This window comes from Drosophila montana, unplaced genomic scaffold (genome assembly GCF_035044405.1).
Source record: "Drosophila montana isolate Dmon_TW-CO22-7 unplaced genomic scaffold, ASM3504440v1 contig_3526_1, whole genome shotgun sequence".
Classification (NCBI taxonomy): Eukaryota; Metazoa; Arthropoda; class Insecta; order Diptera; family Drosophilidae; genus Drosophila; species Drosophila montana.
The window spans coordinates 103,844-116,435 of NW_026998405.1; the positions used below are offsets into that span (position 1 = coordinate 103,844).

At 36.2% G+C, this 12,592-nt stretch overlaps 1 protein-coding gene across 15 annotated transcripts in view; it reads right to left on the reverse strand.

Annotated features, from left to right (window-relative positions):
* Nucleotides 1-2,139: 2,139 nt before the first annotated feature.
* The window catches only part of Pdp1 (PAR-domain protein 1), a 58,414-nt gene continuing 47,961 nt past the window's right edge, over nucleotides 2,140-12,592 (reverse strand). For 3 of the 15 annotated variants that reach the window (XM_064692113.1, XM_064692103.1, XM_064692109.1), the window contains 5 exons: nucleotides 8,503-8,544; nucleotides 6,656-6,801; nucleotides 4,909-5,134; nucleotides 4,036-4,277; nucleotides 2,140-3,947 (listed from right to left, as the gene is read on the reverse strand). In XM_064692113.1, coding sequence (XP_064548183.1) covers nucleotides 3,861-3,947; nucleotides 4,036-4,277; nucleotides 4,909-5,134; nucleotides 6,656-6,801; nucleotides 8,503-8,544 — 743 coding nt within the window. In that variant the 3' untranslated portion in view covers nucleotides 2,140-3,860. Of the gene's footprint in view, nucleotides 3,948-4,035; nucleotides 4,293-4,908; nucleotides 5,135-6,646; nucleotides 6,802-8,502; nucleotides 8,545-12,592 lie in introns of all 15 variants that reach the window. The other 12 variants (XM_064692114.1, XM_064692104.1, XM_064692110.1 and 9 more) reach the window with 6 other exon arrangements.

The following is a 12,592-nucleotide window of genomic DNA, read 5'->3' on the forward strand; positions in this document are numbered from 1 at the left end:
TAATAATATGTAAGAATATACATATTTATACATATATATGTATATATGTGTATATGTATATAATATTATAGATGTATATATATTATAATATATATGTATATAGCATTTAATATGTTCGCATTGCCGACCTCCGACCTACGACCTACGACCTCAGCGTCCGTTCGCACAATTCCCTAAAAACACTCGACTCTCTGTCTCTGTCGCCGTCTCTGTCGCCGTCTCTGTCGCTGTCCCTTTGCCTAGGCCTATATCTTCTAGATAGACACAGACATGGAGCAAGTATCTAGTTTTCTTGCTTTTGCTATTTATTTTGCTTTGCACTGCAACAATTTGTGTGTTTAGTTACTAAATTTTAGCCCTGCCTACAATTACGATTACGTTGCGCAACAGCTCCATTGCTCTATGTGGCATATACTATCTGGTAGTATATGCTAAGTATTGTATATATATATGTAAGTATATACCTATAAAAAATCATCAGCTACCGTATTGAATTTATCTACAAAAAGTTACCTCAACTAATTTGGTAATCATAATTAATAACCATCTCGTATTGTATTGTATATAATAGATATATGTATATGCATATACATCATATATATATATATATATATTGTATATGCGACATAATTTCGTTTACGACAACAAAAAAATCTTGTTTTTTTTACTTTCAGTTTTATCGTCTTGTGTTTGTTGCTAAAGTCTACAATTTGTTACGGAACATTCTTCTATATCAGAAATTTTAATATATATATTAAATACTAAAAAAAAAAAACAAAAACAAAACCAATTCACAACTCGTTGCAAATGCTTAGTTTTTAACTAATTTTCCCATTTTCTTTTCATTCTTTGCTGAACTGGAGCTCTACTTTTGGGCTGTGCGAGGCACCAAAACAGTGCCGCCCAAAAGTATGCTCTCAAGAGGGAAAATAAAGCTTGCAACGTTTTTAGCCCATCTCTCGATCAAAGAATAAATACTAGCAAAAAATATAACTGAAAAGCAACTACAAACTACGCAAAATACTAAATAACTAGTTAAATATATATATATATGTATATTTTTGTGTGTGGGCTGGTCACACTCACACGCCAGCTCGCAAATTTCACTATTTTTCACCTCTATGCGCATTTTGTATCTTAGACATAAATATCTTTATATAAATATATTACGATTTCTTGCTGTTTGCTATCGATATACTTAATTGAATTTCTCGTACAAATATGTAGCAATTGCTTAGTTTGTGAAGTTAATCGGGCTAAATACACTACTGTAGTTATCGTTATCGGTATCGTTATCGGTATCGGTATCGTTATCGTTATCGTTTACAAAACAACCGAAGCTCAAAACGTAAACTCATTTTTCGAATAATACGACCAACTATTTCATTTATAGTTTCCATTAATTTCTCTCTAGGTGGTTTCTTAGCAGTGCAAAAGGCTTTTAAGGTTAGTTTTTATTATTAGTGGGGGGAGTATTTGTTGTTTTTCTCTTTTTCGTGTTTGTTGCGGAGCACCAGGAAATGTATAAATCGTTCGTTTTTGGAAGTTTTTCTGCTCTCCGACAATATACGCTAGGTGCACAGCTATTCGTGTGGTTGGATAAAGTTCTAAACTTGTTGGCTAAAGATAAATGTCGATACATTTGTATCTATAAATGTAATTGCCTTCTTTTTGTATTATCGTTAGGGTTAGTTTCGGTATATCGTATGTGAGATCCTTGCTAGATTAAGTTGATTTTGTTTTTTAAGGGGTTCGGGTTAAATGATATGGTGGCAAGAACAAGAACTGTTTACATGGAGGAACCAAAAAACAATATTTCAATATTTGAAAGCAACGCTTACAATTTTATTATTACACAATTTCTTTTCGCTTGCTCTTCTTCTTCTGCTTCTTCTTCTTCTTCGTTTCTCTGTTTATTATTATTATTGATCTTGTTGTTTTTTACTTTTCTGCTCTTCGGTGTTTTTGCACAATTTCCATTTAAAAATAAATAAAACTTATTGAAAATTTGTAAAGTATTGCTTAAACATAAATTTTGCTTGATTGAAAATAAAAATAAAAATTCAAATAAATTGAAAAGAATTGTTTGAAAACGTTTTATGCAATATTTGTAAATAATTAAATGACTTTTTCAGCGTGTTTTCCTTTTTTTTCGGTTTTTTTTTTTGTTTTGTTTTATAAAATTTTATTTGATTTCTCTTATGTTTTCACTTTGCTTTTTTAGGTTTTTCCTTTTTTTTCTTGTTTTTGTTTTTCGTTTTGTTATTTGTTAGCTTAGAGTGCTAGGTATGCAGGTAAAGGTAACTCAATGTTTAACAAATAAAATTAATAAAACTTAACTCAAACTGTAAATAGTTATAATAATAATGTAATAATAATATATAATAATAATAATCATAATATAATCATAATAATAATAATTATGCATATAAGATTTAAGATCTTGCAAAATCACACCAAACAAATTAGTTAAAACAAAATTAGATTAGCATAGAAAATGGTGAAAATTGTGAAAACTCTTTGCAAAAATTGTCAACTGGTTTAGGCTAGGCTAAGGGAAATAGCAGAAAGCAGAGTGTGAGGGGGATGGGGGGGGGGGGGGGCGGTTTAGATCGCCTAAAGATAGTTTTACTCTTCTTCAATTTAAACTTCTGCTGCATCTTCTTCCTCTTCTTCGCTATATTATTTTAGTTATCAACAAATAACAAAATCGACTATAAAATAATAGTTTTCCTCTTGCATAACTGAATTAATAATAATATTTAAAAAAATCATAATGGTTCGCTTAGACTAAGAGCTGCCTGGAGCTGGGGCAACTGAGGAGGGAAGTTCTTTTGCTCGTTTTAAATGTTTTCTTTTACTCGTAATCATCATCTTCCTCTTGTTCATCATAGAAAAACATTCATTTTTGTTTACAAATAACCTTTTTGTTTTTTTTTTGTTGTTTAGTTTTAGTTTTTTTTTTCTTGAGTCAAACTTGAGGAGTAGGCAACGAAATTATTTACATATGTATGCACGATTTTTGTTTGCTTAAAAGGTTTTCAGAGAAAGAGACCAAGAAATCGCCTAACAAAACTTAACAAAAACTAGCCAAAAACTTAGAAATTGGTGCGCTGAAAATATATATATATATATATCTATATAAATCTGTGTTTAACTTTGTTTTTTGTTTTTTTTTGTTTGTTTTGTTTTAGGTTCTTGCGTAAAAACTAATAACAAAAGAGGCTAGGTAAAAATTAACAATAATTGGGTTTCAGGTGTTTCGTTAACATCCTAACTTGGCTAACGTCCGATTACGTTAAGCGGTTGAGGAGCAGCTAACGGTACGCACAGGGTTGCCATTGCGATAGACAACGCTATCGATAGCCCGATAAGCTATCGATAAGTGTGGTGAGAGACATTTGTAGTCGGCGTTCTGAAATTGGTTTTCTTTTGTTTTGTTTTTTTGTTGTTGTTGTTGTTCTTTTTTAAGCTACACTAAAAATTTAAGTTGTTTTTTGTTTAGTTCTTTCATTTAGTTAATTTGCGTTTAGCTTTACGTTAAGTTTAAAATAAATATGCGGTGCAGGCCGCAGCTTACAAATGTGTGTGTGTGTGTGAGTGTGTAGATGTGTGTGAGTGTGTAGATGTGTGTCTGCTTATTATACATACATAACTTGTTTAATTACATATATATAAATATATGTATCTATATATGTATTGCATATATGTGTAGTTTTTGTAGTGTAGTTTCATTCATGTCTGTTTACTACAAATTATTAGTATTTATCATTTATCAATTATCGATAACTGAATTATTATTATCATTAAAATGTAATTGTTGATGTGATTTCTCGAATCGCTCAAGTCACATTTCTATATTACACATCCTGGAATTTCGATAGACGTGCACGCAAGTCCATGTTCTCCTGCTTCAGCTGCTCGACCTCCTGATGTAACGTGGCATTCTATCGACCGAGAGAGAGAGAGAGAGAGAGATTAGTTCAAGTTAATCGATTAATCGATTTATCGATTGATCGATTTATCGATACTCACTTCCTTCTCCAAGTAGCGGGCACGCATCGCAATCTGATTCTCCTTTTGGCGGCGCGCATCCCTCGACCTCTTGGCGGCAATATTGTTCTTTCGTCTGCGGGCCCAGTACTTGTCGTCCTTGAGCTCATCTGGAACAAATTGTTTGCGTGACTTTTTAATCATCGGCTGCGGTTTGAGCTCTTCATCGGAGAATGCTCTGGTGCGCGGATCAAAGTCACGCCCCGACGATGCGAATGAAAATGCTGGAATATCAAATACTAAATGTTAACAATGTTTCACAGACTGTTCGTGCCATAAATTAAATCATACAAAATGCACTCGCAACTTTTCAGATAAACGAAATAGAAACAATCAGAAAAAAAATCAAAAAAAAAAAATAGAAGAAAGAAAACGAAATAGAAAATAGAAGAAGATAAATGAAAGTAGACGAAAAGGAAATAGAAAATTTGCCTCGAATCGCACAAATTGGAATGTAATTCAGCCTTTAACATTTAGCATTTGATAAGACATGAGCAAAAACATTTTCTTAGTTTGTTTTTTCAGTTTAGTTTAGTTTTTCATGGGTTTTCTTTTGGTTTGAATCGGTTACTCGCTAGATGAAAAAGTTTTATGTGTTTTATGTGTAGGTGGTAAATCAAAATCAATATTCAATATTCAATATAATATATTGTAAGTCGAAAAGTTAATTAGGCGCAATGTCCATTCCATTTGTGTGTTTTTTTTTTTAAATAATTGAGTAACAAATTAAAAGTTAATAATTAAAAATTATGATGTGGGGGGGGGGGGGGTCGTGGTTTTTGGATTGGGACTCTCTTCCGCTCACTCTCCCTCTCTCCCTCTCACTCTCTCTCTCTGTCTCACTCGTATACTCACTTGATTCGGCCGGCGATGGCGGATTTAGCGTATCGGGACTTATGCAATCCGATGGCGATGGCGATCGCTCCCGTTTTGTGGTTATGTGCCCCAGACCCAGCGACAGACCCGCCGCATGGCTCAGGGAATCGGAGCGATGGCCGAGGCCGCCGGCGTGCCCCAAATGGGTGCCGGGCAGGCTGTCGGGTATGTTGTTCTCCGACAAGAACTCGTCCAGGTCCGCATACTGCATACGAAAAGAATTTGCAAATATTGTAATGTCACGTGTGCCACAAAAATGTTGCACTCAAAATTGGCAGCAGAAACAGCAAACAACAAACTCAACAATCAACACAGCCGGACAAGTGTAGTGTAGTGTTTAATTACCTAATTACTTAATTACTAACAACTTAATTACTTTAATTACTTCCACTGGGCAGATGTTTGAGGTGGCAAATTCAAAATCTTCGCCTTCAATAATTACAATTACTCAAGTAATTACAGGTAATTCAATTCAAATTCAATTATTTAATGTAAATACAGGTAATTGAATCCAATTATTTAATTGCATTTGCAGGTAATTAAATTAAATGATTTATTGTAATTGCAGCCAATTAAATTAATTCTAATTCTTCAATGAACTTTTAGGTAATTTAATTAAATTAATATTTTATGTACTTTAATTCTTTCATATTAAAGGCAAAATAACTCAAGTAATTACTTATTTACGCATTTTAGGCATAATTACTCAAATAATTAGATTGAAAAGTATTTTATATACTTTAGTTTCGAATTTTTAAGGCACAATTACTCAAAAGAGATGAACTTTAATTTCACTATTGAACGTTAACCATAATTACTTAAGTAATTACACTTTTTGGGCATAATTACTTGAGTAATTAAATGCAATAGCAATTAATTTAATTAAATATTCTAATTTTTTAAGCTCCATTAATCATGTAATTCAAAGTAATTTAATTAATAAGTAATAGTAACTTTTGGGCATAATTACTTAAGTAATTTCCACACATTGCCTAAGTAATTGCAGTCTTGAGCATAATTTCTTTATAAATTACTTTAGCCTACTTTTTAAGCATAGTTTTTATAATTTGCTTTTGTTTTTCTACTTTAAAGGCGCAGTATCTCAACTAATTAAAGTGCCCACACATAATTACTTGAGTAATGCACTTTTCAGGCATAATTACTCAAGTAATTACTAAAGATACCTTTTATTATAACATTTAGCTGGGTTTTTCTACTTTTAATGCGTATTTACTCAAGTATTTTCAGTAGCCACAAAGAATTGCCTAAGTAATTATATTTCCAAGCAAGTAATTAAGTAATTAAACTTCTTTTTAAGTGGATAAAGCTTTAAACATGTTCTTTTGCTTAAATGCTCTTATTACTGAAGTAATTGTGTGGGTAATTAAGAAGTAATTAAATATCGCATGTAATTAATGCAGCTCTTGTGTAGGATATAATTAAAAAGGTTGTGTTAGTCAAAGCCACAAACTGTACAGTATTTATACAATATGATGAGAATACAATTCTCGCACTACGTAAAGCACCAAAACTCGGGTTAATTTCGGGTGTGTGCCAGTGTGTGTGTGTGTCCGTGTGTGTGTTTGTGTGTATTCAACTGTTTCGCTTGCAATTTTGGGTTGCGTGTGTGTGTGTGGGAGGGGAAAGGGTAATTGGGTTGGCGGGAGTGTAGTAAAAACAGACGCAGCCACTACGCAGCGATGAATATGATACTAACTTGTGTTACCTTGAGGTCAGCATCGTAGGGCAAGGTTTTGTCCCACAAATTTGGGCCGAGAAATGCCGTTTGGGCCTCAACATTCCAAATGTCGCCCTCCTCTTTGTATTTATCATCCGGGCAGATGATTTCTTTGCTATTCGATGTGGATTTGCCTGCAAAGAGAAAACACACACCTGTATTAAATATATATAAATATATGTGGTTTATATACGTGAACATTTTGAATGCTAACCAAGGGCAAAGTTAATAGTTTTTGCTTTTTTTTTTTTTTTGCCCAACAAATTAATCACAGGCTAACGACGACAAATGGGACTGATAAGGTTTAGTGTTTTTCCAATAAAATAGTTTTCGCAATCATTTGTAGAGTAGCTTTGTTTTCTTTTCAAGTGCACATAGTAAATGATAAGGGCCTGAGCACTACTTGGGCAGCTGTCTGTAAAGTGGGTCAAAACAGCGTCTCCCACAAAAGCACACAGCATACATACAAACATACAAATTATAAAATACATATGTATATATATATAACTGGGCAATTCTTTTTGGCAAACTGCCCAAAAGAAAGGAGAAACAAAATGCTCACAATTTCCGCATGCGCTGCGAACGGCAAACAAAACACAGCCGAAAACAAACACAAGCCGCCAGAGCGAGACAGCTAAACAAGTCAGGCAAAACCAACAAACCAAAAGCAAACAAAAGAGGAAGCAGCTTAGCTGGCAGGCAAGCAGCGCAGCCAGCAGCGCAGCCAGCAGCGCAGCCAGCAGCAGCTAAAAGCGAAAGTGAAATTTCAGCTTTCAACTGATTTTTATCGTCGCTCTGCGCGCTCGCAACGCACTCAAAAAAAGCTGCACTCAGCTAACGCTGCGCAGGCGCAGCTGAGCGTACTTTTGCTGCTGGCGTTGACTGCGCTGCTGCGATGGCGGCAGTCACTGTTAAGCATTAGGCGACGCGCTCTTTGATTTCTTGCACATTTTACAGGCAAACAAGTTTGGCCGAAGTCTGCGCCGACGCCGTCGGCAGAAACCAGTTGTCGTCGTGCAGCGCGTTGTTGTTGTTTTTTTTTTCTTTCTTTTTTTTTTTTTGGTTTCGCTTGCATTAGTTTCCGCTTTCTTATTCACTCTCACTTTCATTTGCGAAGTTTTTACTGTTGTTGTTACTGTTGCCTTTTAGGCGAATGAGCAACTATTGCGAAATTTTATGCCATGTTGCGACGGCGACGTCGACGGCGACCACATTTCTGGTCTGTGGCAGTGAAGTAATATTTTCTTTTCTTTTCATTGCTTTTCTTTACTTGTTTTTTTTAATGCCGCTAGCAGTGAAGCGTAAGTGAAAAGTGCGCAAGTGTTTGTTGCATGTGAATTGTGAAGTAATAGCAGCAAATCAGGCAGCAAACACACACACACACACACACACACACGTACACAAAATTAGGACTTGCAAATCTGCAAGCGGGCCAACACGGCGTATGAGCAACTTTTCATTTGGCTTTTTAATTAGTCATTTGTATTTGATATTTGCTAGCGGGCTAAGGGGTTGGGATTTTTTTCAGCGCTGGGATTTATGCTTGGGAAATTTTTGTGTACCAGAGCGAGAGAGCGAGAGAGGGAGAAGGAAATTGACAGCTGAAAAGTGGAGTTGACTTAAAGGTTAAACGCAAGCGCAAAAAAGATGCAAGTGAGCAACAATTAAAATAAAAACTGTAATTTAAGAAAAAAACGGATATTCAAATAATTAAATATAATAAATGCAAATAAAACAAGACAAGCAAAAAAAAACTCAAGATTCAAAACTTCAAAACAAAAGAACAGCAACATAAACTGAACAAAAGGGAAAAAAACTGAAAAACAAAAATTTACCGTTTGCTTTGCAAATGAAACCCAAAAATGGAGATTTCCTGCCTGTAAGAACAGAAGAAAAATGAAAGATAGAAAGAAGAGCAAATACAATATTTACAGCTAGTTCGAGACGCAACGAAACAAAACGAAAACGAAACGAAACGAAATGGAACGGCATGAAATGAAATGTATGAGAATACAGACACATAGAAAATGTAGCTGAGCAGGGCTCGGCGCAAGTTGTGCGTGTGATATACTTTTGTATCTTTTTCGTTGTGCGTGTGAGATACTTTTGTATCTTTTTGCTCGCGCAACTTGTATCTTTTATGTCACTTTCACTGCGGCTCAGGCAACAGGAGCAACAGAATCTGGCGCAGGGTTTATTTTTAGCACAACGTTGCGTCGATCGGCCTGGCTTTGGCTTTGGCTTTTGGCTGTGGCTCGGTTTCGTTTACGGTTTCTCTTGCCAATTTAAGTGGGTCAACGATGCGTCAATGTTGCCGCTGCTGTTGTTGTTGTTTATTTTTCTTTTTTTAGGTTTTTTTGCGGCCCAGCAACAAAGCGCGCTGCGTTTTGTAGTCCGCGCACTTTTTATGGGCTTTTTTGTTGCCTTTTTTTTGGAGTTTCTCGTTTGTAATTAAAATAATTTGCATAATTTTCGTGTCTCTTTTTTTTACATTTGGTTTCCGCCGCTTTTTTTTGGGTTTTTGTTTTTTGTCTTTTTTTGGCAACAGTTTCATTAGAAAAGGCGCTCTTAACGTATCTTAAGCCAGGCCTACGACAACAAAATTTATGCTGTTTCTTGGGTGAAAATGAATTTATATTTTTATTTTTTTTTCGGGGGCATAATTTGTTGCGCTTTTGTGTGCGTCGCTGTCTGTTATTATTATTAATATTATTTCTATAAATTGTTAGCCTCTGGCCTGTGCCTTTGTTGTGTTAATGGACAGCGCGAGCTGGTCACAAATTTTTTTTAGTGGACTTTGATGTAGGTTTTTTTTTTTGTTTTTTATTATTATTTTAATGCCGCATTAAACTTTCACTTTTACTGTTTCCATTTAGTACGAAGCTGCGCGCTTTGCGTGCGTTTTGAGAAACATGTGACAACTGTGGACTTTTAACTAGTTGGACATAGAATTATGTGGCCCAAAGCTGGCCAATAAGTGCAAATGGCATTAGGCCAGAACCGAAGAGCCTCACTTTTCACCTAGCTATGCAAATAGTTCAACAATTCTTTTAAGTAACGCTTAAAGAAATGTCCTCAATTCTCTGAAGTAAGCCATAAATTATTTTATAAATTCATTAATTAAACAAATTCCAAATGTTTGCATTTCGCTTTGCTTTACGTGATTTCGTTTACATCCGTTTTGAGGCAATTAAATCGACTGCCCTTAAAGCGAAACCCCCCCCTTCTCTCCTCCTCCACCTACCAACGCTGACTGCATTTTAAAGCAGGCCTCGCATTAAAATGAAAGTGAGAGTAAAATCTCCTGCAAGCAACAACAATAACAACAACAGCCCAAACAAGTCGCTGCGGATGAACAGCAAAGATAAAAATGAAAAAAACCCCGAAAAACCCAACCAAATTGAATGAAAACCGGTTCCCAAAGTCACAAGTCACAAGTAATGCAAAAGAAGAGAAAGAAAGAAAGAGAGCAACAACAACAGCAGCAGCAACGAATTCTAAGCACGCAAATGTAGAACAAAAGCGCGACCAGAGACCCCGACATTGACATCCAAGTGTGTTTACATAGCGTGTGTGTGTGTGTGTAGAAGTATTTTTAGAAGTGAGTGTGTGTGTGTGTGTGTGCTGTGACTTTTTCAGCACACTTTCAGCTAGTTTTGCAGTAGCTGCTGGCACAGGTTATGCAATGCAAGTGAATTTTTCGCTTTTGAGTCCAGCTCAACAATTGAGACAACGCTGGGCACGTACAGCGCAGTCGCGCTGCCTTTGCACGCCCCTTTCACCTGTCTCAACGGGGCTGTCGCTGTCGACGTCGCCGCTGGCGTTCGCGTCGCTGTTGGCGCATGCGTCGCGTCGCGTCGCGTCGATGGCGCAATTGCGGTAATTTTTAACTGCAATATTGTTGTTGTTGCTGTTGTTGTTGTTTCTGCTTTGCTGTATTACATGGCACTCGTTTATGGCTCTGCTGGCTCTTGTTTTGTTTGACTGCCTTTTGCTGAAGTGCAGAAAGTGTAACACTTTCGATTGTTGTAGCTGTTGTTGTTGTTGTTGTTGTTGTTGTAACTGTGATTGTAGCTGTTGTTGTTGGCGTTGCTGTTGGCTGTGCATTGCATTCATTCCGCATTCGCGCTCATTTGCATAGCGCTTTTTTTTTTTTTTTTGATGTAGCACTTTTATGTTTAATTTCTGCTTTATTTTACCTTCCTTTTTTTTCGCTGTGTACAAAATTAATTATGTGTGGGAAAATGTGTTGGCCACATTTGATTTCCGGGCTTGTTAGCATAAAAAGCGCTTTTGTCATGGCCCAAACTAAAGCTCGGGCAGCCTATGCTCGCCTCTGGGTACTTGGTACTATACATTTTGTCACTCTTTGGTTAACTTTTAATAGCCCCTTTTTTTTTTTGCCAAACTTTAGCCAAGCTAATACAAGTTTAATTTTCCTAACGGCATTTCGATTAGCGTTCGCTTTCTTTTGTATTTCGAAATGTAAAATTTAATTTGTAAGCTGTTGCGAAAATATTCGGCTTTTGTGATACCCTATAGATTTCATTAGTTCTTCTATGTGATTTGCAGAACCTAAAATAGCAGAGTATTTCTTTAGTAATGTTGATAGGCGTTGATAGGCTTTTAAATTGAAGCTCTTCTCTTAGATGCTCTCCCTCTTTTTTTATATTTTATCTATTCCCTGTGTCCTAGTGCGTGTCTCTATCTGTCTCTTCCTCTCTCTCCCTCTTTTTTTCTTTTTCATTCTCCTGCTTTTGCTCTAACTTTTACTATCTTCCACGTATAATTGATCAGGCCTACCTGTATTCTTGAGAATCACATAGAACGTCGATGTCTATGTTATTTAAGAGAAGGGAACTATATTTCTGTCATGGCTATTATTTTTATTATTGTCTCACTTTCTTTCCACACATAACCTATCAGACCGTCTTGAATACTTGAGAATCGCAAAGAGAGTCGAGGTTTAAAAAATTAAATCTTCTGTTATTTTTGTTTTAGCTAACTTTAGTTAGAGTTCTTTTAAATAAGAATCTATCTAGCTCGATTTGCTGTACAGAATTCTTAACTTGATTCCGAATTGGTGTTAAAAAATATTAAAAAGCGAATCTGACAGCAATGATGCAATAGTTTAATTGGAAAACTGGAAAACTGTGAAACTGTGTTACAAAGCGAAAGTGAAAATAATGTGAAAACAGTTCACGCCACGCCCATCGCACTGAGGACACGATTTGTAACATATTCGATAGACAAAGCGAGAGAGAGAGGGCTAGATGAGTAGCGCTCTCTCTCTCTCTCTCTCTCTCTCTCTCTCATTCTCTATTTGATGTCTGCCCCCAACATTAGCCGCAATTTGTTGTTGTTGAGTGAAAGAAAGCCGCCGGCGTCGTGCAGTTAATTAGCCAAAATAAGGAAGCAGACAATAATGATAATCATAGCCGGGCATATCGCGAGCGCTATAAAATTACAGCCCCATAAAACAGTAGATAAAAGATAGAGGAAAAAACAAACCAGGCAGACACCGAAACCCAAATACAACTGAAAAATTGGCTACAAATATGCGGTGCACGCAGGCGCGGGGCGTGGCACGCTGTAAATTAAAACATAATCAAAAAAAAAACAAAAACAAGAAATTCAATCAACACACAAGTGGGTAAAAAAAATCAACTGAAAAGCGCTTCTGGTCTTTTTTGGCAGCGACAAAGCGACAGGCGGGACAGGCGGGGACAGGCGGGGACAGGGGCGACGACGTGTGAAATGGTAACAATTAAAAGATTGCTCATACGCCGCGTGGTGCGCTTGGGCATTCGGTCGGTTGTGTCGCTGTGTCTTTCGCTTCGGGCCGTCACTTTCACTGATATTTTCCTAGCGAACAACGTTTGTTGTTTCTCACCTAAACACTAAACGATGCCGCATTTTGCACGT